Here is a 23,592-nt window from a genome sequence, read left to right on the forward strand (position 1 = left end):
GGATTAAGAGTAAAACTCTTTCTATCTTCGGATCAAGAGTAAACTCTTTCTGTTCTCGGATCAAGAGTAATAAACTCTTTTTATCCTCGGATTAAGGGTAAACTCTTTCTATCCTCGGATCAAGAGTAATAAACTCTTTCTATCCTTGGATCAAGAGTAATTAACTCTTATAATCCTCGGATCAAGAGTGTTGCCTCAGATAAACTCTTTCAGTCCTCGGATCAAGAGTAATTAACTCTTTCAATCCTTGGATCAAGAGTGTTGCCTCGGATGAACTCTTTCAGTCCTCGGATCAAACCTTGGATCAAGAGTGTTGCCTCGGATGAACTCTTTCATTCCTCGGATCAAGAGTAATTAGCTCTTTCAATCCTTGGATCAAGAGTGTTGCCTCAGATAAACTCTTTCAGTCCTCGGATCAAGAGTAATTAACTCTTTCAATCCTTGGATCAAGAGTGTTGCCCCGGATGAACTCTTTCAATGCTTGGATCAAGAGTGTTGCCTCAGATGAACTCTTTCAGTCCTCGGATCAAGAGTAATTAACTCTTTCAATCCTTGGATCAAGAGTGTGTTGCCTCGGATGAACTCTTTCAGTCCTCGGATCAAGAGTAATAACTCTTACAATCCTCGGATCAAGAGTGTTGCCTTGCATAAACCTGAACAAATAAAGTCCTTCGACTCAATTTCTATGAACGAATTATTTGGGAAATTGAAACAAAACCCAACTCATTTTTTCAAATAGAATTGGGTCTCGGGGGCTAATTGTTTGGGTACTAAAATGGTCATACCCATTTTAGTCTTGGGTAACTCTACCCATATAAGCCCAAAGGGCATAAAAAAGGTATAAAAGGCCCCAAATAAGTCAAATACATCAATATGGCCTTCAACGGCCCACATATGTAATTTTAGGGCTCATAAACCCACTTATGTACTCATATAAATACCCCTCAAAGGGCATAAGGTAAAAAGAGGTCACTCTTATCATCTAAGATGACCATACTCCTCCACTCTCTCCCCTAAACTCCTCTCAAAATATGCATTGTTTGGCAACTAACTTGGGCGTCGGAGGCTCCGCCCCGGGTTCAACCCCCGGGGCTCGGGGTTCATTTTGCAGGTCCATTCAAGGCCCAAATTCGAGGTTCTCAGACACCCCTCCAAGGCCCGGTTAGCTCATTTTTTGCCGAAACATCGGTTTTTGCTCCTCTGCATCCTTCTCCACCAACGACGGTGCAGGGTAGATCACTGCATCACTTGCAGGGTTGTAGAACGAAGCAATCGACATTCTAGTCCCGTCTGTTTGGGCTACGACTCGATGCAGCACACTCTTGTATCTCCCATTAGTGATCACCTACATAAAGTAACATAATATTGTAAGGTCTTAGTACTAAAAAAATTTGTACCTGTATTTAAGGGGTGACTTGTTACGCGTCTCACTCAAGACTAGTTGTTACTAAAGTGTATAAGTACAATTTGGTGGTGACTTACCTCAAGTTGGTCACCAAGGTTGATAACAATGGAGTGACGCATAGGTGGAACGTCGATCCATTTGTCGTCTTTAAGGAGTTGTAGGCCGCTAACTTTGTCATCCTGGAAGAGGAGGATGATGCCACCAGCATCGGTGTGGGCTCGGAGTCCATTGATCAAGTCGGGTTTAGGGCATGGTGGGTAGTTGCTCACCTTGGTCCCATAGTTTGGTGCACTATTTCCATAGAATACCTTCTTAAGGTAACCTTTTTCAAGGCCTAGGTTCTCACAAAGCAAGTCCAAAAGATCTTCCGCTAGTTTTTCCAACTTCAGAGCAAATTCCTTCATAACCTTCCTGTATGTTCATGACAATTGACCAACAGTTATTTCCAAACACGAGATAATAGTATATGTGACTATTAATTGCAGTAATGGTTTCTTTGTGTCGAGTCTCACCTGTATTCATCGTCGAGATCAGGGATTTCGGTGATGTTAGAAGTAGGAAGATGGCGCAGATAGAAGGTGCTTTCCCAATCCATGTCCTTAATCTCAGTAGATACATTCTCTAGGCCTTTGCTAGCAACTAGCTCTTTAAACCTCTGTTCCATACATTTCTTGTAGTGTGATCTTTGCTGATCCTCTCAACAGTGTCCAAAAGATCATGTGAAATTCCATGATTCACCAACTATATCAACAATAATATTCATCAACAACAAATTAATTAGCCAAAAAAAATAATGTTTGCATGCTTATATGAAAAAAATCATAATGAATAGAAAATAAGATTATCGTCAACACGTTTAGTCAATTAAAGGAGTCTTTCCTCTAGTGGCACGACTTGCACGGACTCGCTCGTGTAGTCGTGCCACTGAGTAAATCTATAAAGATATGTTTATAACCGCCAAAAAAAGCAAAAGAGAATAATAAAAAAAACGTTTATAAATTACCTCGAAAAAACCCCAGTTTTCACAAGCATCATGAATCTTTGCCATGGTAGCTTGTCTCTCCTCACCATAAAGATTCCCCAAATTGATAACTGGGAAATTCTCCATTTCTTATAACTTCACTCTTCTTTTTCTAAGTATAAGCTGAGTTTTTCTCTTTATAGAATATTCTTTCTTTCTTGCTTTGCTCTTTGAATTGTGATAAATGAGCTTTGGTCTGTCCTATTTATAGAGGGTGGGAAAATAGGATTAAGAAAAGTAAACAAAAAAATTTGTATTTGGTTGATATTTAATGAAATTTATTTAATAAAAAAAAAAAAAAAAAAAAAACATACAAGTGGGACCCTGTATTCAAAGAATGTTTGGGACCTACCAGTCTACCACATGGTTTCACTTGTAAAATAGTCTTACTACATGTTTCATTAGTGATGGCTTAACTGTGGGTCTAGATTCTTGACCAAAAGAGAAGAAGAAGCATAAATGCCATTTATCTAATATTTGAGTTAGAACTAAGAAATTACCTAGTATTTTCGGGTTTGGAATTAGAGTAACCATAATACTAGTGGCGGATTCCACCGTTTTTTTTTTTTTATTATTATTATTAAATTTAATACTCTAAATAAATTTAATGAAAATACAGTCAAGTCGTCTTAATGTGAAATTTTTTTTTAAAAAAGAAAACACTAATTTTTTTTTATGATACATAATAAAAAATACTAACATTTGAATGTGTGCATTTATAATCTACGGAAAAAAATTGAAAGTGAAACAAAGGGAACAATTTTCTTACAAGAGACTTTAATTATATTGAGGCTTGACCTAATTGTGACTTGATAGCTCAAAGTTTAGTTAATATTGCCTAGATAATTCCCGCCGCATTTTCTCCTAGATTGTTGGATAAATACGTGGTATTTCAAGATTAAATCTTATCGGCCATTATTCTATCTTATTTGAACTTACTAGCATTTAATCTACATTATTCAAATTTAATTGAACTTATTAATCCTTATTTATATTATTTGAATTTCTATGAGCCTATCAAACCTGAAATACATAAAAAGTAAGGTGTGGTGAACTGAACCTTACTTTGTTTTATTCACCTTATTTTTACTTATATTAGCAATAATATGTTAAGATATAGTATAGGATATACTATAAGTCAAGAAAAATAAGTTTAGATAAGATATACAAAGTAGAAGTCCTTCTTTTCTTCACCTTATTTTTGCTTAATCGAAATTATTTTTACTGAATTCAAATTATTTTTGTTCAACTGAAATTAGTTTTACATGCATAACTGAAAAATTAAGTGAGTAGAATGCACCCTTAACTTTCAAATTAATTTTGAAACATTTTACACATACAAAAGTATCAATATTTGCCTATTCGGACATAACGTTACAATAGTCAGTGTATTTTTTTGGTTGTTTGTTGATCTTTCTTACCTCTGTTATTCGATGATAAACGCTAAAAGATCCCATAATACTCTATCGGTGTTTAAATAAATAAAACGTTTTTCTTTTTCGACTGTGTTTAAATAAATAAAACGTTTCATTTTTTAGTAACTTCTCTCTACATTTTAATAATATTCCCTCTATTTTTTAAAAACATTCTATTAACTAATGGTCCCCAGTCCCCGCAAAACCCCTTATTCTCTTCTCTCTCCTCAATTTATACCCCGCTATTTGATTATATTAATAAATTCAACTAATCTTTCTAAAACTCCATAAAAATCGATCAAAACGTTTTATTTATTTAAATACGGAGAGAGTATTAGATATTTTCGTTATTTGATGGTACTAGCTAGCATTATAGGTAGAAGCCTAGAAGATCACATAATACTTGGTAGGTGACAAGGTCGTACAAAATGCGCGTTACGTCAACTGATATGATTATGAAGTTGTAAGATTACCAAACGAATCCTTAAAAACTCATGATAAATGTCCATGCACGTGCAATTCTGATAATACGTTTAAATAATTAAGTGGTTTTGCCGAAAGTAAATATAAGAGTGTGGATATATTGATTCCTAGCCTAACCTAATATATCCGGCGATTCATCATTGGTATTCTTATGGATACCTTTTCACATTAGATATTATTATTAATATTATTCCACATTAATGTGAATATAAATAGATCTAGATTGACATAATTACTTGTGCTATATATGCGTAAATATTTTCAAAATATGTACGAGTAAGATATATATCTCGTATTACCAACTGTGATGCACAGACACGCCACCTGACAGGAGAGTCCGAGTCGACACGCGTGTCGGACACGGACACGGGTGGGACAAGGGGCGACACGTGTCCGACACGCAGAAAATCGTGTCCGTTTTTTTTTTTTAAATTTTGATACTTGGACACGGACCGTGTCACCCCAAGACACGGCCCGTTTTGTATTGGACACGCGAAATACAATACCCTCACTGACTCATGCTCTGCCTCTCCCAACTTCCCAAGTCTCAAACTCTCAATCCTCTCATTCTCTCACTAACTCATACCCTAAGTACTTTGTAGCTCGTCGTCGTCGCCCGTCAGTCGTCACCGCCGGCCGTCGGTCTCACCACCGCTGTCACATTCAAACGTCTGTCTCTGATCTGCTAGCTGCGTCTCTCACCGAGTCACCGTTCGTTGCTGTTTAGGCTTGTCACCTGCTGCTCGTGCTAGGCTGCTAGCCTTCTCTCACCGTTGTTCGTCCTCAGCCACCGCCCACCAGGCCACCAGTCTCCAGCTCACTGTCGTCTGTCGCCTGTCGTCCGTCGCGCGTCAGCCACCAGGTATGGTTCTGAGGTTCTCTACTTTGTTTTTTTTTTTTTTAAATTCAATTAATTTTCTAATTTTCGATTGCTCCTTCATGTATACATTCAATTAATTTTCTGAAATTCAATTGCTCCTTCATGTATACATTCAATTAATTTTCTGAAATTCAATTGCTCCTTCATGTATACATTCAATTAATTTAACTTTAACTTGATTAGAATCAGGAACAAGCGTGCATAATTGATCCTTCATGTATACATCCTGTATACTGTAATGAAAATGAAGAACTGAAAATTTGATTTTTGATACTTTGATGTATACTGTATAGTTGGCTAGTTGCTGGACTTGTTGGACTTGTTTAATTAAACTTTAATGCATTTGATATAAGCATGAAAAACTGAAATTGTATTGTTGTCTTGCTGAAATTGTATTGTTGTCTTGTTGAAATTCTCAGGAATGTCTTCTAGTTCCTCTGCTTCATGCAATGTCAGTGGTAGTAGTAATTCATCTGAGTCTATGAAAGACCCCTACCCTTGCGGAAGTTTGTGGTTAAGGGTGATAAAACATCGGGTGGTGGAGGAAATTATAAATGGAAATGTAACTTTTGGAAAATATGAACCCGAGATGGCCGAGCTCTCACTTGATGAACCCGAGATGGAAAATATGATTTTTGATGATGTACTTGGTGATGGTCAAGAATGAAACTATTAGTACTTATGTTTATCTTATTTATGATTTGTAAAACTATTATCAAGACATGTATATGGTTTTATGGTTTCTTGATATGTATGAGATTATGTTCGTACACTTTGTTTATTTACTTGTTTAAACAAAATTGTGTGTTTTGAGGCTAATTATTTAGTGTTTTATTGAATAGGTTGTCAAATTCTCGTTTTTTTGATATATTATATGCCTTGATATACGCCGTACCCGTGTCCCCTATTTCAGGATTGCCGTTTTCCCGTGTCCGTATCGTGTCCGTGTCCGTGTCCGTGTCGGTATCTGTGCAACATAGATTACCAACATAAATTTTTTGACGAGATAAGACATAAAAATCAATATATATATATATAAAAGGTTTTCGTAGGTGGGACTTATAGTTAATTAATTTTATAAAATAATAATGAGACAGAATAAGGGCAAAACTAGTGTAAAATTCAGCTGTTGGTGCACTTATAGATTCACTACATATTTTACTTCCTTTCCTGTTTCTCTGTTGCTTTATTTAATAGTTAACTAAGCATTCTTTTTGCAACTTTGTTGCTAGATTTAAAGCAAGCTAAATGATGATATGAGGACAAAGTCTTCCATTACTTCATAAGCTCTGGTCTGGGATGGAATATAATTAAAGGTGTAACATGAGCGATAAATGTCAATTTGTATCATGCATACATGCACATTATACGATTCATGAGACAACGTGTGCTCAAGTATACGTACGTACATTTGTGTAAGGTTACAAAGTTATTACATATATGACATGATATGGATGTCAACTAATTTAGTTAGTTAAAATGTTTAGAGATTAAAGAGTCAAAGGTTAAAATCTGAGATTAAATTATGTCTACATCACTGTACTTTACGACTATATATTACTGCACTAAAAAAATATGTGACGGCATGATTTGTATGAGGAAATGAAATTAGACATCACTACATCAGCATCCAAATATCTTATGTATTAATGGTATTATAGGGATAACTTTTTCCTAAGTGTATTAAAACAAGTTTTGTTGAATTTAATTTCGTACTAATAGTTAGTTGATTTTTGGTACGACGCTAAGAGTTAGATTTTGTTTTGTGGCTTTTTTTTAATGGAAATGATGAGAATTCGAGTGTTCGTGAATTAGTGCTGATTGTATATCATGTGTATTAAAAAGGCTAGCTTCTACTAAATGCTTTGGATTAGAAATACAGAATTAATTTTAAGTGTTCACACCTAAAAGAAAAAAATAATAATGTAATGGTATTGTGCCTAATTAGTAAACATTAATTGAAGATAGAATAAGTTTATCTTAAAGAATATATTAGAAGAATTCAATCTCATAATAGTGACTAAGATTGTGTATTTTCTTACATCATCTAATTCTACTGTTCTTGTTTAAAATCTTGACACAATTTGAAGCAATTTTTAAAATTATTTTCAATAAATAAGATAAAATAAAGTTAAATGGAATCATATTTAATTTGTCTCAATATATGTCAGGTACAAGAATTAATTTTTATTGATACCATAATTACCAATGTTAATGGTCAATTATATGTATAGTCAAAATCAAAAGAATTTTTGAAAAGGAAAGTATATTTGCGAAGTAATTAATTTTATGAGTGTTTAGAAGAATAATAATGTGGACGTGATCCAATGGCATATTGGCATGCAGGTCTAAGAAACCTATATTAAAACTTTACGAATTAATTAATTAAACTGACACCCACTATATTATGAGTGATTGCGGTATGTGTACCACAATATATAAATAGAGTAAATGTAACAGAAGTATATGGACGTCATTTATCCAAACAAAATCATAGACATGGAGACAATGTTGCATTATTTCATGCCACTTTAAATACATAATTATCACAAAATAGCTTTGGGAGCAATTGCACATGTACACTAGGTATTTATTTGCAAATTGATCATTAGTTCGTTTAAAATAAATAAAAACAAGAAACAGATCAAACTTCGATAAATATAGAAAACCAAAACAAAATGAAAAACAATGGGAAAAAAAAAACAATTTGTTTTATTTAGATTGGAGAAACAAACAAAAATGGAGCAATGGACAAACCACTATGAAGCAAAATGGATCACATGGAATGCATTATTGATATTTTGCTAAAAATAACTTCAATGATAAATAAATAAACTGTACTCGTATTATTATCAGGCTTATCAGCTGCCCGTAGTTATATGCCGTTCATCATATACTTTTTCCATTTTTTAAGATGTTTTTTTTTAAATAAAGATTGATTTATAAATAAAAAGTCATACTATATTTACAAAGAGATTTAAATCTAATAAATACGGAGTACATGACAATTGAATTAAATAAAAACATCCTTTCAGCAGAGTTACGATTGTTGTTGCAAATCGTACATTCTTCATACCCTCTTTCATTTCGCTGTGATTTATAACCTTTTTCGACGAGGGGGTCTATCGATCTGTTGTAGTTTTGAAGAAAATTTTCGTCTGATTCATCTGATTGCAATCAAAGGATTAATTAACCTCTTTCTCGATCCCGCACAAATCTTTACCATGAAAAAACTTCTACCATACGAAACTCAAAAAACAAAAACAACACTAGAACAAAGCCCACCATATGGGTACTTAATACACTCATCAAACCCACAATAGGGGTACTTACTACCTTCAAAGAGTGTAGATTTATTGAATTTAACAACAAAAAATAAAGAAACTAAAGAGAAAGGGTCGGAAATAGCCAAATTTCCAGCCTATGAAACACTTTTTTTTATGAACCCTAGAGAGAAAAAATAGAGAGGAAACGACTAGAGATGCATCATTTTTTACATGTGGAAGTTTTATTTAATTTAGATGCATCACTTTTATATGTGGAAGTTTCATTTAGATTCATTACTTTCCTTTTTATTTAATAAATTTTCTCTATCTCTCTCATATCACATGGGTTCTCTTTTTTTTTTTTTTCTTCCTCTCATTTTCAAATATCGCCTAAGAATCCGTAATTTTAAAAGTGATGCATCGTTTGGATTTTTTTTACCAACAAGGTCTTGTCCAAATGATGAACAACATCAAGCTGTGTTCTCTTCACCAAATTTAAGGTTTTCTAGCTTATCTGGATTTTTTACGCAACGACCTGATCTGAATCAAACCCTGCGTAATCATTAGCAACGAACTTAACAATGGAGTAAGGCTTCTATACATCACCACCAAATTACCCCTTAATCTCACAACATAAATGTGTATTGCATGGAGCATAAAAAGATGATTTTGAATTTATGATAGTGAATTAATAAATACCCACACTGCTTTTATCAAATCGAGTTTCAATCCAAATCAGATTTTGTCTAGTTTAAGGGAGCTTCTATCTAGGGTCGGTAATGGTCTATCGTACATCTAGATGCATGGATACCTGCAGCGCTGCACATTTAGTATTATTAGCTACCCTTAGTGTTTTGTCCGAAGAAAACTGCTCCAATGTTACGTTAAAGTCTTCAGTTTTGTCTAATAAAGGTATGAAGGGTAATTTGAGTGGTTTAGAGTAATTAAAATTGTACATTAGAAGCTAAGTTATTTATGAGTGGAAATTTATAAAATACCAAAAGCAGGTGCCACATAGGAGACCAAATGGATGGCAGGTGTCCAGGTGGCCGTAAGCAACGTTCCACATAGACTTTGGAGTAGGCCAATATGTATGTTGGTGTGCAATAGTCTAGATTCAAGGATCCGACTCATGTTACGTGACCCATATCAGTATCCGGTAATATCCCATACGTACATTGATGATCAACCATCATACACTTGTCACTTATACTCCATAATTTGTATCACGATTTAGTTTTCATTAATCATGCTTTATGTTTTGCACAATTTTCAATACATACATGCAACATGTAAAAAATGAAAGTGATGCATCGAATTTGAAATTTTCATATGTAGAAAATGATGCATCTAAAAAAACGGATGAAGTATTATAAGATTTACTCCCTTTATTTCGTAATAATCGCAACACTTTCATTTTACATCCGTTTCATAATAGTTGCAACACTTCCTAATTTGGTAAAAACCCACTACTATTTTATTACTTCTCTTTCCCACTATCCCCACTTGCATAAATATTTTATTATTTCTCTCTATCTCCTACAAACCCCACTTAAACTACTTTTTTGTTAATTCTCTCTCTTACAAACAATTAAATATATCTTCAGTAACTATACTTTATGTTATAAAATACACCCTATCATCCCTACCCTACAAAATTCCTAAAACTTTGTACAAGACCTACTGTTGCGATTAATATGAAACAGATAGAGTACAATTTTGTGTAATTAAACAACGAAACAAATCTATCGTACAAGATTTCACGTAAGTATGTTTTTTTCATGCATTTATGGAGAGAATATTAAATAAAATTTGAATTGCAACTATTTATACGATTTCAAATAGAAGCACCTAAAAGAAATAGAGGGAGTTTACAAGTCAATTACTAAGTATTCAATTAAGCTTTTTGAATTGTTTTAAAACTGACAACAACATTTCAAATGCTGTTGAGTTTCTAAGAGCAACTCCAATGGTTGGAAAAAAGGGACTAGCTTGTAAATATTAAAAATTCTTAAGCTAGTGGATATATCATTGTTGCACATCTTGTTGATTAGCTTTGGCAAGCAAATTAGTTTTGCAAAGCTAATTAGCTTGGTAAATATTTATTAGATAAAAATTATTATTAATTTAAAAATAAATTAATTTATAACTAGCTTAACCATTGAAGTAACAAATAGATAGAATTGTTGTAGCTTAAAAAAATGGTGTGACATGACAAGCTATTAAAATGAATTAGCTAACCTGTAGTTGCTCTAATAGACTTGTCATAAATGGCAAATGTGCAAGAATTTTCTACTTTGTAAAATTGGCGTGTTTAATTTGTTGATTGCTTTATCTCCACGGAAATTTCCAAAACATTGATATTTTGGTAATATATTTTTTGTGGTATTAACTATTTTTATAAAGGTTGAAAATTTTGTGGTTTCTAATTGTTTATTTGATTGATATCCAAGCCTGCTCATAACTTGTGACGTGCTTGACCAAAATTCCTAATTCCTACAGCACTTTGAGATAAAAAATTTAGCTTGTTTCTTATGTTTATATTTAGGTCATTTTCATTTAATAAGATGCAAATGAAATTTTAAGACAAAAACGTGTTAAAGATTTGAATAATTGTATTTGAATTATTTGGAATAATTATTATTTGGTATTAATCCATTAGGACTGTTAATAAAATTCATTTGGTAAAAATATTATTATTTTTTATATAACGAAATGCATGTTAACTTTAAGGTTGAATTAAGGTGATCAATTTCATTAGTCAACATAGTCAAATCCATTAGCCAACATCAGCTAACATGATCAATTTCGGCTTTTAGCGATTCACTATTCATTTAACACAACTAAGGCAAAAAAGAGTTGAATTAAGATGTTAATTCGAGTCCCATCTCAAAATAATTAGGTGGTGAAATTATTGTAGTTATCTATCTAAATGCTAAATCATCTTTATTTTTAAATTAGAAATTCTTAAAAGTAATTTCGGCGACCTAAACTAAATATCTAAAAAAAAAAAAAACTTCTACCAAACATTTGATGTAATCATTTATTTATTAGTAATTTCAGCACCTTATCATTTTTAGCTATTACCTTATTATTAACTCTAATTAACTTCTCAGTGTCACCATCTTTTAATGTATCAATGTATCATTGTCAAATATAGCTTATATCTACATAATTATTGATGTAACGAATATACTAAGTATACGCAGTATAGTCACTCCAAATTAGCCAATTAGGTAACAAATATACTAAGTATATACAAAGTATGTTTCGAAAAAAAAAAGAATATACGGAATACATTGTTTCCTTTAAATAAATAAAAGGGAATTTAAATCATTTTGGATCAAATTTCTCAAGGCCGAGAATGCTATTATTCAATAGAGGGCCCATTAGCAATTAAGTTGAATGGATTGGTCCGTAAGAAAAAGCCAAATGAGCTAGTAAAACTATTCTTTCATGTGCTTTGCAACTTGGGCTTGTTTTTAATGGCTTTGTGCCTTTGTCTATAAATTATTACTCCCTCTATTACTAGATATTTTTCTTTATCTTATTAAGCACAAATATTTAAGAGAGAAATATGAATAGATACCAAGTATGAATTTTCTATTATCACTATAATGTATACATGTACAAATACACGAGTTATGTATTTATTAAAATAGTTTCAAGGAATTTATTGAAAGAAGGGAAATTTTCATATTGTAGTTATCAATATTTTAATTTACATTTTCATCGTATTAGTGTTTTTCATAACTCTTATTTAATTATTATTAAATTTATTAGTGATTAAAGTTATATATCGATAAACATAAAAGTCAAATTGTTACAAGTAAAATAAAACGGACAAGCAAGATCGCTGGCTTCTTAGTCTTATCTATCCTTTGAATTCAATGGACAAAAATTCGTTAAAGAATAGAAGATGATCAGTAATCAGTCAAAGTCGTCCATAGACATTGGTCAACTAATTTGAGATGGGCCCAGTATGACAATGACTTCAACGTCTGCCGATTGCCGACTCTATAATAGGGCCCTTCATTCCCTACTAAAGTTGGAATATTACGTCCTTAATTACACACCTTAAAAATTAAACAATTTAGTATTAGTAGTAAAACTAGTAATATGTCACTTCTAACTTTCTAAGTACAAGACAATAAGAAACAAACATATTAGTAGTCTCCTTGCCCAAAAATAAAAATTAACAAAAGATCGAAAAAAATATTTATTGTGTACAATAGGTCGCAAATTTGAACATCTTCTAGTTTGTAATTTGTAATATACTTTCAGACTTTAAAAGCGAGAAATGACCTTAAAAAAGTTAATACTTTAAGACCTTAAAGAAATTAAATTTCATGTTGATCAGGACTTTTACTCAAATGTGACCGTTAACTTTCATTTTTTGACAAATTACTGAAATAAAAAGTTATTTATAACAAATGGCGATATTATTAGTAGTAGACGAACACAGAGCTCTTCATTTCCAACTAAGATGATGTAGATTTATGCATGTAATAACGATGGTCAAACTTGTAATCAACTTGGTTACTAATATGCCAAACGTACCATTCTAGGATGTATCCTAATCCTTTTTTTTTCTTTTCACAATGACATTATATTATGACATATGATATTGTCATTTAGCTTACTTTGTTAAGAGTCTTTGCTATGCGGTCCTAGGGACCTAAACTACAAATCTTTTTACTTAATTTTGTCTAATGAGGCGTCTTGAATCCGCAGGCTTCTTCTTTCAATTAACTCTCAGTAATCTAGTGATTCAAATAACTGCGACGAGGTCCCGTTGCCTGGCTAGTTAGCCAAAAGTTCGAGGGCAGCATAGTTCCGGTGGGGGTATTAGGGTAACACCATCAAAGCAGTAATTAGTCAATGTTTATATGAAAAGTACTGTTTTAAGGTATTTCTTATGGGCTCGTTCAATTTAGTAGATTTAAGGACCACTGTACCAAATGTCCTAAAACGTAGCTCATGCATTATTACATTTATAGATTATAGGACCATTGTACCAAATGTCCTAAAAACTTAGCTCATACATTATCACATTTAGTAGATTATAGGACTATTCTACCACCTGTCATAAAAACGTAGCTCATGCAGTATTATTAGTGAACCATATACAACTACGTTTAATTTTCTTGTATTTTATTTGTTGAAAACTTAATAAAATACTACCCTTCATAGTTGGGAGAAAGAGGAGGAAGGGGAAGGGAGGGGAGGGGGAGTGGGGGTAGATAATTTCATCAACACCACTGACTTCGAATAAACCACGCATAAGATTATAAGATTTATCCTATTGAAAACTTTGTAATAAAGTGATTAATGAAATTCTGAGATGAGTTGTACAAATTTCTCATCCTCGGGCAAGGTTTCATAAAGTTTCATCCATCTCAACAAGATGTAAACCATATCAAATCTTGTTCTATCCCAGGAAAACTCGCTATATTCAGCACCTCGCATTTCTACAAGAATTACAATCGTTAATTCCAGAGTTCCTGCAATGGAAGGAGCTCCTGTCGTCGCTTTCATGTACATCACAAACTGCTTTAAAGTAATTCAAACAGCTAGTAAATTTCTACCTTTTACCCTTGGATGTTTCATTGTCGATCTTGAGGATAGGAGCCTCCTTACTCTTGCTGATCATTTAACGGCGAGCTGGCTACAGAAATGTCTAAGCTTCTTCCCTCTGAATCAGGGGCAACTTCTCTTACATCGGCTATTCTTGATTCTGTAGCTTGGATATCATTCCATTGACCATCACCAATCGGGTGCTCATTACCTTGGTCTGCTTCTAATAAGCAAACAGCACCATCCTCGGCGACAGGAACTGTTTTTGAGACACTTAAACATGCTTTGTCAACATTCTCATCAGATGAGTCCACATGCTTAGTTAGCGGACGGGTGTCTTCCATGTCAGAACGAGTCTCAGCCTTCTCAAAGACTTGCTTCGTGTCGATTTGCTGCCTGTCACTTTATATATAAAAAAAAAAAAAATCAGATACTGCATATGATTATAAATGGTAAACATTCGACCACTATTCCAAAAACAAAAACAATACAAATACAAATAAATGAAAACCTATCTGAAATTAGCATATTAACGATACTCTAAGACACAGATGGCAACACCCAAACTAAGTTTTCATCCAGTAAATACGCAGAATTAGTTTGGATGGAGTAAAAGTTTGTGGGATATATGGAGTAGTACATAGTGAAACATCCAGTTATACTGAGCACACACACTAATAAGGAAGGTTTGTTCATTGACCTCTGAAGCTGCATTTGTAGTGCATTAACATAATTCAGAAGCTCTTGCTTCTCTTGCAAAGCTGCTGATTCCTTCTGTGCAGCTTCTTTTATTCTGGCTTCAGAATCTGTTTCTGTAATCCTGACCTTCTCCTCTGCTCTAACAACAGCTGCTTCTAATATCACATTACGTTCTCTAGCTTTCCCAAGTTCGCTTCTCCATAAATGTGCCTCTTGAATAGCTGAATCTCGCAGTTTAATCAGTTGATCTATTTCTTTACTTAGAGCCACAACCTTCTCTTCAGATTCTCTCAACTGCACATTCAAGCAGCATGCCTCGGTCAAAACATATACTATGTAGTGAATGATAGTGTATGTTACAAAAGAGTAAGCACACAATAATTAGATCCAGGACATGAAGTATACAAAAAGTAATTAGCACAAAGAAAGTGATGCTGGAAATGTTTAATTCATCTAGCTCTACCAATACAGATTATATTTGTCACAACATACATACACAACAGAGTACCTTAACTGCAGTAGACTCCAAATGTTTCTCATAACCCTCTTTGAGCTGCTCCTTTTCAGCATAAGCAATTCTCCTTTGGTCATCCATTCTATGAGCTGCAGATGCAGCAGCCTCTGCAGCTTGAGCAGTATCAGATAGCTTTTCAGTTAATTCCTTTATTGCAGAATCCCTTGCACGCAGCTCACGTGATAAATTCTGTAGTTCTTCATCTTTCACCCGTAAAGTCTCCTGAAAGACAACAAAAAATTAAGTCATCATGGAAACTTTAGTTAATATCTCGTCTATGCTCTGAGAACACAGATACTTAATCTACAGAGTTAAAAAAAAAACTCCAAGACAGTCAATTAACCTTTGACAAAGAACAAGGCTACAATTCATAAAAGTGCAAGCACTACTGCCCCATACCTACTCAGGATTGACAAGCACTGTAAGATCGTTTTTATATGGAATCCGCAGTTTATACTATTGTAAACACAAATTTTAAATCTGCTACAACTATTTACACAAATAAATCAGGGAGGTGTGTGTGTGTGTTTGGGGTTGGGGGGGGGGGGTAGTATATAAGAATTAGCAGCAAAGTTTAGTAATCATCATTGTTTCAACATCCCTAAAAAAAGCTTTTGTCAGCCCTATCCAGGCATTTTAAGACAAACAGAGTTTAAAATGGGAGTGACATCATGGTTGTAGACTTGTAATTGTCTAATTTGATTTAAGAGTGTATTGTTTATTCTTTTTCTTGGTAATGAAAGATTTTACTTAAAGAGGTAAGAGGCTTTGAAAGATGATACTAGTCTGGAAGTCTTGCAAGTGAAGATCTTGAGACAAAGAAACCAATAATAATTCATCCCTGCATCAGAGTCTTACTGTTTCATTATAACAAAGATAAAACAACACATCCAAAGCATTTTTTTTTTAAAAATTATCAAGAAGTCATCTATAGAATCTTCCCTTTTTTAGAACTACAACCTTAACTATTGCTTGATCATTGGAAGATCAACCCAACATTGTTTATGAGGGTCAAACAGCCTAGGTTACAAATGAATGGAAAAGCTATTCATTTGTAAAAAATAGATTGATCATCAGTTCATCACCTTACCTTCATGATTGCTGTATCATCCATTTGGCCTTCAGGAGGTTTGCTCAACATTGATCCCAGAGCATTTCTCAAAGAAACCTTCATTGCTGCTTCTATTTCTTTTGTGGCTTCTAGCGCAGTTGAGTTTGCAGCAGCAACAACAGTAGCAACCGTACCAAGTTGAGAAGAGCCACTTCCACTTAATGAATTCACAGCTTCTTTATGAGCCTTTAGGACCAACTGAGCCGCACTTGAATCATGCAAAATGATCAAAGTTAGAGACATAAGCCATAAAACAATAAAGCCAACTCCACAACAATTCAGTCATTCACAGAGCAACAATTCAGTCATTCACAGAGCAGACAATCATCACCAAAACATACATCAAGCAATCAACCAGGAACATAAATCAACATGAGCCCAATTTATTAAGCTATCAAACCTCACATAAAGAAAGGAATCAAACAAAGAATAACTGAGAAGGCTATGAAGTACTAAATAACAGTTCAAGTGTTTACTTCTTACACCAAAAAGATGAAAGCAAATGACTGAAAATCATCCAACGTATGGAAGCATACCATGACAGCAAAATAGAAGCAGGATAGTAGGCAGAGCCATAAAATGGCCAATTTCTTGTCCAGGAAAAGATAATAATCAACAATACTGGCCATTTTAGAAAGTGTCATTTGAATTGCATTGATTAGATGCCGGGGCTTTTGGAAAGTAAATTATTTTGAATTAAAAAAACTTAAAAAAAAAAAAAAGAAAAGAAAAGAAAAAAACACAAATTTTTTGATAATAGTGAGTCAAGTTACAATAATTGCGCTAGGAGGAGTAATTTTTCAATTATTGTTAATTTCTAGAAAGTTGGGTTAAAAAACCCTCTTGTGGGACTGACTTCTCAAATCTTAGCACCAAAGTATCCTCGTTTACAGTTTTAAATTCACAAAATAAATCAACACCTAAACTGCCAAAAAAAAAAAAAAAAAAAAAAAAAAAAAAATCCAACAGATTTCTGCCATTTACAAACAAAAGGAAGTACTTCCTTTGAGAATGGCCACGGAAGCAGCCTACACCTCCTCCAGTAGCAACTAAGCAAAGATGATAATATAGCTACTAAGAATTCTCTATCTCAGACAGTGTCAATGGTCAGCTACGTTACAGAACAAGCGTTTTTTATGGACATATTGGTACAAAAGATGTTGAATGTGGAGAAAATACAGATAGCTGATACTGAAGCAGAAACTGCAAAATGGTAGAGCACAATGACTCTGTATGCAGTAGGTGACAATCCCTCACTGAATTTTATGAATATATACATTGTTTAGGTGTGAAATTTTGTATCTTTCCCTGATTTGTATTATCATGATGAAAGTATCTCCTGATCATAAGCCACAGGCTGCTAATTTTGATTAATCTTTGCAAATATTACCAGCACTGAAGCACATTCAGTTATAGAAAGGTAATTGATGAACTTATAGAGAGAAGTAACCAAGCCTTCTTCATAAAGGAATTAACATAAAAAGCAGCACAGGAGCTTACTGTAATGTTGACACCCAAGCTTTTGCAGCACCAGGAGTTTCTGCACAAAGGAAATAATCTTTCTTCTGCGGGGTTCCGATATCTGTATGTTCTGTTAAGTATAATATAATTTATTTCTCATCCCCCTCCCCCAAATTGAAATGTATACTTCCAATTACAGAATTTAGGAACTGCATACGACTTTAACGTCAAATAAATCAATGGATACAGATGCAGCACCCATCATATTTTGGTAGTCCACTGAAAATATGAAACCACAAATCAAAATCTCATCTTCACAGAGAACAAAGAAAATAACTTAATAAAGCAAAGTTGAACTAGCAAATCATACTGGAAATTCACAGGAGACAGGGTAATTGCGCTGCTTGCATCAAATAAAATGGTTCCTTTGACATTTGGCTCATTTCGCTTTAACCTGAAGTCAATTGAAAATGTAATGTAGAGATACACATATGGAAAGAGGTCAAAAAAACCATTAGAAAGTTGCTATAATATTAGCAATTATCAAAATAAAGTACATGGCCTAAGATACTACTTACTTGTATTCCATTTTCCCAGTGCTAGGATCTAAAATCATCCATCTCTCGTTCCATTTCCTCAACTACGAAATAGAGAGATAATGAGGATAATCAAACTTTGATTAGCATAAGCATATATATCGAAAGTTTTTGGCAGCTAAGAAGTTAACTGAATAATGTAAATAATCTACAGATATAAAGATATTCATAGTCAATAACAATTTTAATGCACGGGAATGCTAATCATGGTCACGGAACTGACGGAAGGCTCAACGTCTTGTGCAGCAACAAAAAAATAAGGACCTTTAACAATAGGGACGTTCCAATTCTAGGCATAGAAAGCTCAACAAACCAATATAAAAGTTCATTGGGCCAAATCTTATCTCTAGATCAGATCACCTCTTACTTAGAGACAGGATAGTGTCAGTTCTTGTAAGCCTTCCTGCTACTCTTGTGGGATTACCAGATGGACTAATGGCCTAATTTAAGGATAGTTCCATGTACATTATTACAAATTACTCAAGGACCATAAAAGTTCAGTTGCACCATCAAGACGTACACAATTCCATTTTTTTATACCTTAATAATACTGAACTGAATCATTTACAAAGGTGACATAAAAGGCTAAGGCAGTGTGGCTTTCCCAAGTTACTCTATTGTGGAGATACAAAGAAGTTGTGCTAGCTATTAGTTCTTTTTTTGTGTCTTTGTGAGTACCCTTTTGATGTACATTCACTTTTGCAATATTAAAAAAAAATTAAGAGTTAGTTAGATCCTTGATTTAACTGTGAAGACCCAAAGGTCACTGTGCTTGATGAAATTGATAGCTGCTGCCCAGTATGTAGTAGAACTGTAAGACTCAGGAGGTAGACTGGTGGGGCTCTCTTGCATTGGGTGAGAGGGGGGGGGGGGGTTATCCTAACAAGCATTCAGGTTGATAGGAGCTGTGTCTCTCCTCCCATACGGGATTATGAAGGATTCATTGGACTATAGTAAAAGCAACAATACCCGACAGTCCATAGATATGACGAACAAGTAAGAAAGGAAGACACGGGCATTATAAGTTTCCATAAAATAGTAAAAATCGCAGATGACTGCAAAGGGGCATCAGAACTGAAATCTAGCAAAGGATATCTAGTATGAACAGATAACATCTTAATGATGGCAGCTATAAATCAAATAGGAACAATGAAGGAGAAAGAAGGAATGTCTTATAGAGAATATAGACCCACCCAAGTTCCCATAAACGTGAAAGGTAGGGAAAGAGTTTTCTCTCTCTAGAAGACTGTAAAAGCTGCGGCAGTAAGAGGCAAAGTTGATTAACCCTTCCCCCTATGTGCAGTGGAGACTGGAGACCAAGTAAGGTGAAAGGTTGAAAAGGCCTGCACAAGGGAAATCCCATGAAAAGAATTCCTTGTCAGGCCAAACGTGTCCCTTTTGGGCCTTCAAATCAAAATAGGAGTTGGCTCACTATTCTATAGGGTTCGTAAGAGGTGCACCACAAATAGTGAAATGAACCAATACTTGGCTAATTCAACAAACAATGAAGAAGGATGCTTAACCTTTTACAAATGCAAATGGTGGACTGCTCATGAGATTTCTATTACTGAAAGTGGCTTATAGTACCAGCCCCCCAAAAAAAAACAGTGAAATTTTCCTGTAGAGGCTTGAATTAGCCTCGTCTATTTGTTACCCATTATGATTCAAGGGTTACCGTCTATGCTTGATAACTGAGAGACAAAATAAATGACAGGTATCTTCAACCAGAGGATGACCTCCCTTAAGGACCAAAACTTATAGTATAAATACCCTTGAGTGCTACAAAGCTCTCCTTTCACATGTGCTAGAAAATTTAAAAACACATGGTTTACATGACCTAGATGTGGCCTTCCAGATAAGCACAGACTATTTGATATTAATTCCAGAACCCAGCCCCAAAAGAGCCTTCACTGAGTTGAACAATCAGCTCCTTCAAGGAAGCTGGCCAGACAACCACAAAGGATGAGGATACAATATTTAACCCAAAAAAGGGACGGCAATTCACTATGCTACATCTAAGCTCCTTACTATAAGTGGAATAGCAGCTAGTGTCAAATAAACACAATAGGATGAAATATAGACTCATAGCAAACATCCTCCTTTTACTAGGTGAGACACTGAGACCTCAAAAGTCAAAAGTAGTAGGTAACATATCATGTACCAGGCTACTTCTAGGATTCTACGATACAACTTCCCCCAAACGTCATTATTACCCACCCATTTATATCACTTCATAAATTACCACAAATCGTGCTCTAATGATTGATACACCACTGTCATTACATGATTATCACTCGGTGCACTTAGCACCATCATTTTCTCTCCCTGCACTTATTTAATCTTTTCTAAACATCTTTTCTGTTCTTCACCCAACTCATCGTTGAAAAGAGAACATTACCATCCACCCTATGAGGGTAGATTACAGGCGTGTACTAGTCATCCATTTGAAGATTACATAATAAGCCTTTTAGTGATCTACAAATAGTAAATAATGATATTCATCTTATTTTGTGAAATGTGAGCTAATAGCTTTTTTTAATTAATATAATATACAGCTGATATACAAGATTTTTACAAAGAAATGTGTACCTCACACAATGTGCACACCTTTGCTTCCCTTGAGTGGCTGAATCTAAACCCTAGTGTAGTGTACCTCAAACTTTTTACAATTATCAACTATATTTAAATACTACGATGTTAAGGTTTGTCTCAAATACAGCCATTCCATTCAAGCTATATACTCCACAAGATTGCTATCACAGAGTTTTTTCCATAACATTTCCTCAGACTTCCCAAACCCCATATTCTGAGCTAGCAACAATTTATAATATTCTAAGGACAAACCCAAGTCTCATTCTGCAACTGAAAGAGCCTGTTACTAAGAAACCACCTTATAGTGAAGAAAAATGTGAAGAAGACACGCAGCTTGCCTGGCATAATATGCATATGTCTGGTGTGATATCCACTCTTTTTCCAAGAACAAGCACTATGATTTCTAAGAAACCTAAACCAATAATCACATTCGTCCAATAATCTTTCTCAATGATCTCTTTCAGAACATTGTCTATCATCATCTACACAAAAACTCAGCTGTTTGTAGACTCTTAAAAAAGCATTACATAGACCACTTCCTACAGACTCAGCTCTTTGGCCAGAATCAGATACTTGTATACTATCGCTGAGGATTGTAATGTACCACAGATTGTATATCACAGCTTCATCAAGAGGCAATAACTCAACAACCTCAACAAGCCTCCATGCATAATTGAGGAGATTCTAAAGCACTCACCTTTAGCTTGCACCTCATAAAAGTTCCCTAATTTATCCTCCCTAATCTCTTATAACAACACAACTTTCCATCCAAATCACATAAAGATCGCTCATCTACCCAACTCCCTACCCCGGCCGAGCTCCTGCGTAAAAATAACTCCATCAAGTCAATAATTTCCAGTTTCCCACCACCTCTCATTGACTTAGGATCACTAAATTTGAGGAATTGACATTGATTTTGAATTCTAGCTTTCACATACTTTTACACATAAAATCAATTTAAGGGTTTTCTAATCCCTAATTCAATGATCAGCTAAAACTCATAAGTATTTGAACTTCAGAAATAAATGATTATGAAATTAATTGAAAAAATATATAAAGAAGAAGAAGAAATTACAGTTTCAGATCGTTTATAAAGAGGGCCTTGTAACAGATTTCGACCAGAATTCGAAGCTAATTGGCGTTTAATCTTCTCAAGACTAGCTTCAGTATCTTCCATTTTCTGCAAAATAACCAAAAAAAGCAATTCAATTCGATTGCATTTCGCAAACTACTACAATCAATTTGTAAAAAGCTGATCAAATGATTAACATAGAATCAAAGAGAAAGGGTTAAGGAGGAGAGAGAGAGGGAGAGACAAACCGAAGAAGCTCCATTCGACGCCATTGATGAAGTTGATTGAGCTCAAAAGGTTTAAAATGGAGGATTTTGGTAGTTTAGGTTTTTGGTAATTCCGGGTTGTGGGAAGATCGTTGGAGCTCGGGAATACTGGTAGACTGGTAGTTTTCGTTAGACTTTGGTACTACTCTCTTTCCACACCAAACGTACCTCTTTTCCTTGTTTTTTTAAACAAAAAAAAAGAAATGTATTCCAAGTTTTTTTTTTTTTCCTTCTCTTTTGCAGTCAAAAAATTATCCTTCTCTTTTGCAGTCAAAAAATTAAAATTTGTAGTAAAAATTTTGATATTATGAACATATATTTAACAAATTAAAATCTCTTGTGAATACATCTTTTCTTAAGTATAACCATCGAAAGTAATCAAAGGTAGCATATGTATATGACTAAAATACTCCATAGTGCTAAAGTCAAAATATTGCAGAAAAAAAATAAAAATAAAAAAAATGACGAAGTATCTGAAATGAAATTATGTTAAAAAGTAATCAATTTCCAATTTTCCAAATCTACCTCATCTCATCTAAGCTCTTCGCGCCTAGCTTTATATACGCTTCTAACTAGTTTAAAAAAATATGTATGATAGAAGTTAATACGAGTAAGAGCTAATAAAAGATAGATAAAATAAGTTAAGAGTTAGTAAGTTTTGATAAGATTAATACGAGTAAGAGCTAATAAAATAAATAAGACAAGCTAAGAGTTAGTAAGTTTCGATAAGATTAATACGAGTAAGAGCTAATAAAATAGATAAGATAAGCTAAGAGTTAGTAAGTTTCGATAAGATTAGATTAGATAATGAAGTATAAGATAAGATAAATATATATTTGAGAAGCACGAGCAACTCTAGTTTTTTTTCAAAAAAAAAAAAAAAATTCATAGTCGTTTTCTCTCTAGGGTTCTTCAAAAAAGTGTTTTATAGGCTGGAAATAGCCAAATTTCTTTCTTTATGCTTTTATTATTAAATTCAATAAAACTTTACTATTTGAAGGTTCTAAGTACCCCTATAGTGGGTTTGAGTGCAGTAAGTGCCCCTATGATGGACTTTGTTTTATTTTTGTTTTTGTTTTCTGAGTTTAGTATGGTACAATTTATTTCATGAGTAAAGATTTGTGCATGATCGAAAAAGAGGTTAATCCAAAAATTTTCTTCACGACTACACCAGATCGATAGACCCCCAAGAAGGCTATAAATCACAGCGATATGAAAGAGGGTATGAAGAATG

The 23,592-nt window shown here is 33.9% G+C and overlaps 2 protein-coding genes across 3 annotated transcripts; both read right to left on the minus strand.

The window, feature by feature from the left end:
* Positions 1-826: 826 nt before the first annotated feature.
* Positions 827-2,666, minus strand: LOC110691904 (1-aminocyclopropane-1-carboxylate oxidase 4-like). The gene is given in 5 exon segments (XM_021868881.1): positions 827-1,345; positions 1,483-1,816; positions 1,918-2,084; positions 2,087-2,146; positions 2,409-2,666. Coding segments are annotated over 5 exon segments (849 nt in total). The 5' UTR covers positions 2,514-2,666; the 3' UTR covers positions 827-1,162.
* An 11,050-nt stretch (positions 2,667-13,716) lies between these two features.
* Positions 13,717-22,534, minus strand: LOC110691905 (switch-associated protein 70-like). 2 transcript variants are annotated; one of them, XM_021868883.1, is made up of 10 exons: positions 22,341-22,534; positions 22,096-22,200; positions 18,411-18,472; positions 18,203-18,286; positions 18,080-18,111; positions 17,872-17,953; positions 16,351-16,579; positions 15,255-15,482; positions 14,748-15,040; positions 13,717-14,443 (listed from the first exon to the last, which is right to left on the minus strand). In XM_021868883.1, exons 1-10 carry the CDS (start codon positions 22,362-22,364, stop codon positions 14,107-14,109), a joined length of 1,476 nt encoding a protein of 491 aa, XP_021724575.1. In that variant the 5' UTR covers positions 22,365-22,534; the 3' UTR covers positions 13,717-14,106. The 2 variants fall into 2 exon arrangements, with proteins under 2 accessions (XP_021724575.1, XP_021724574.1); XM_021868882.1 differs by having other exon boundaries at positions 13,717-14,449; positions 22,341-22,533.
* Between the last annotated feature and the right edge of the window lie 1,058 nt (positions 22,535-23,592).

This window comes from Chenopodium quinoa, unplaced genomic scaffold (genome assembly GCF_001683475.1).
Source record: "Chenopodium quinoa cultivar QQ74 unplaced genomic scaffold, ASM168347v1, whole genome shotgun sequence".
In the NCBI taxonomy this organism is placed as follows: domain Eukaryota; kingdom Viridiplantae; phylum Streptophyta; class Magnoliopsida; order Caryophyllales; family Amaranthaceae; genus Chenopodium; species Chenopodium quinoa.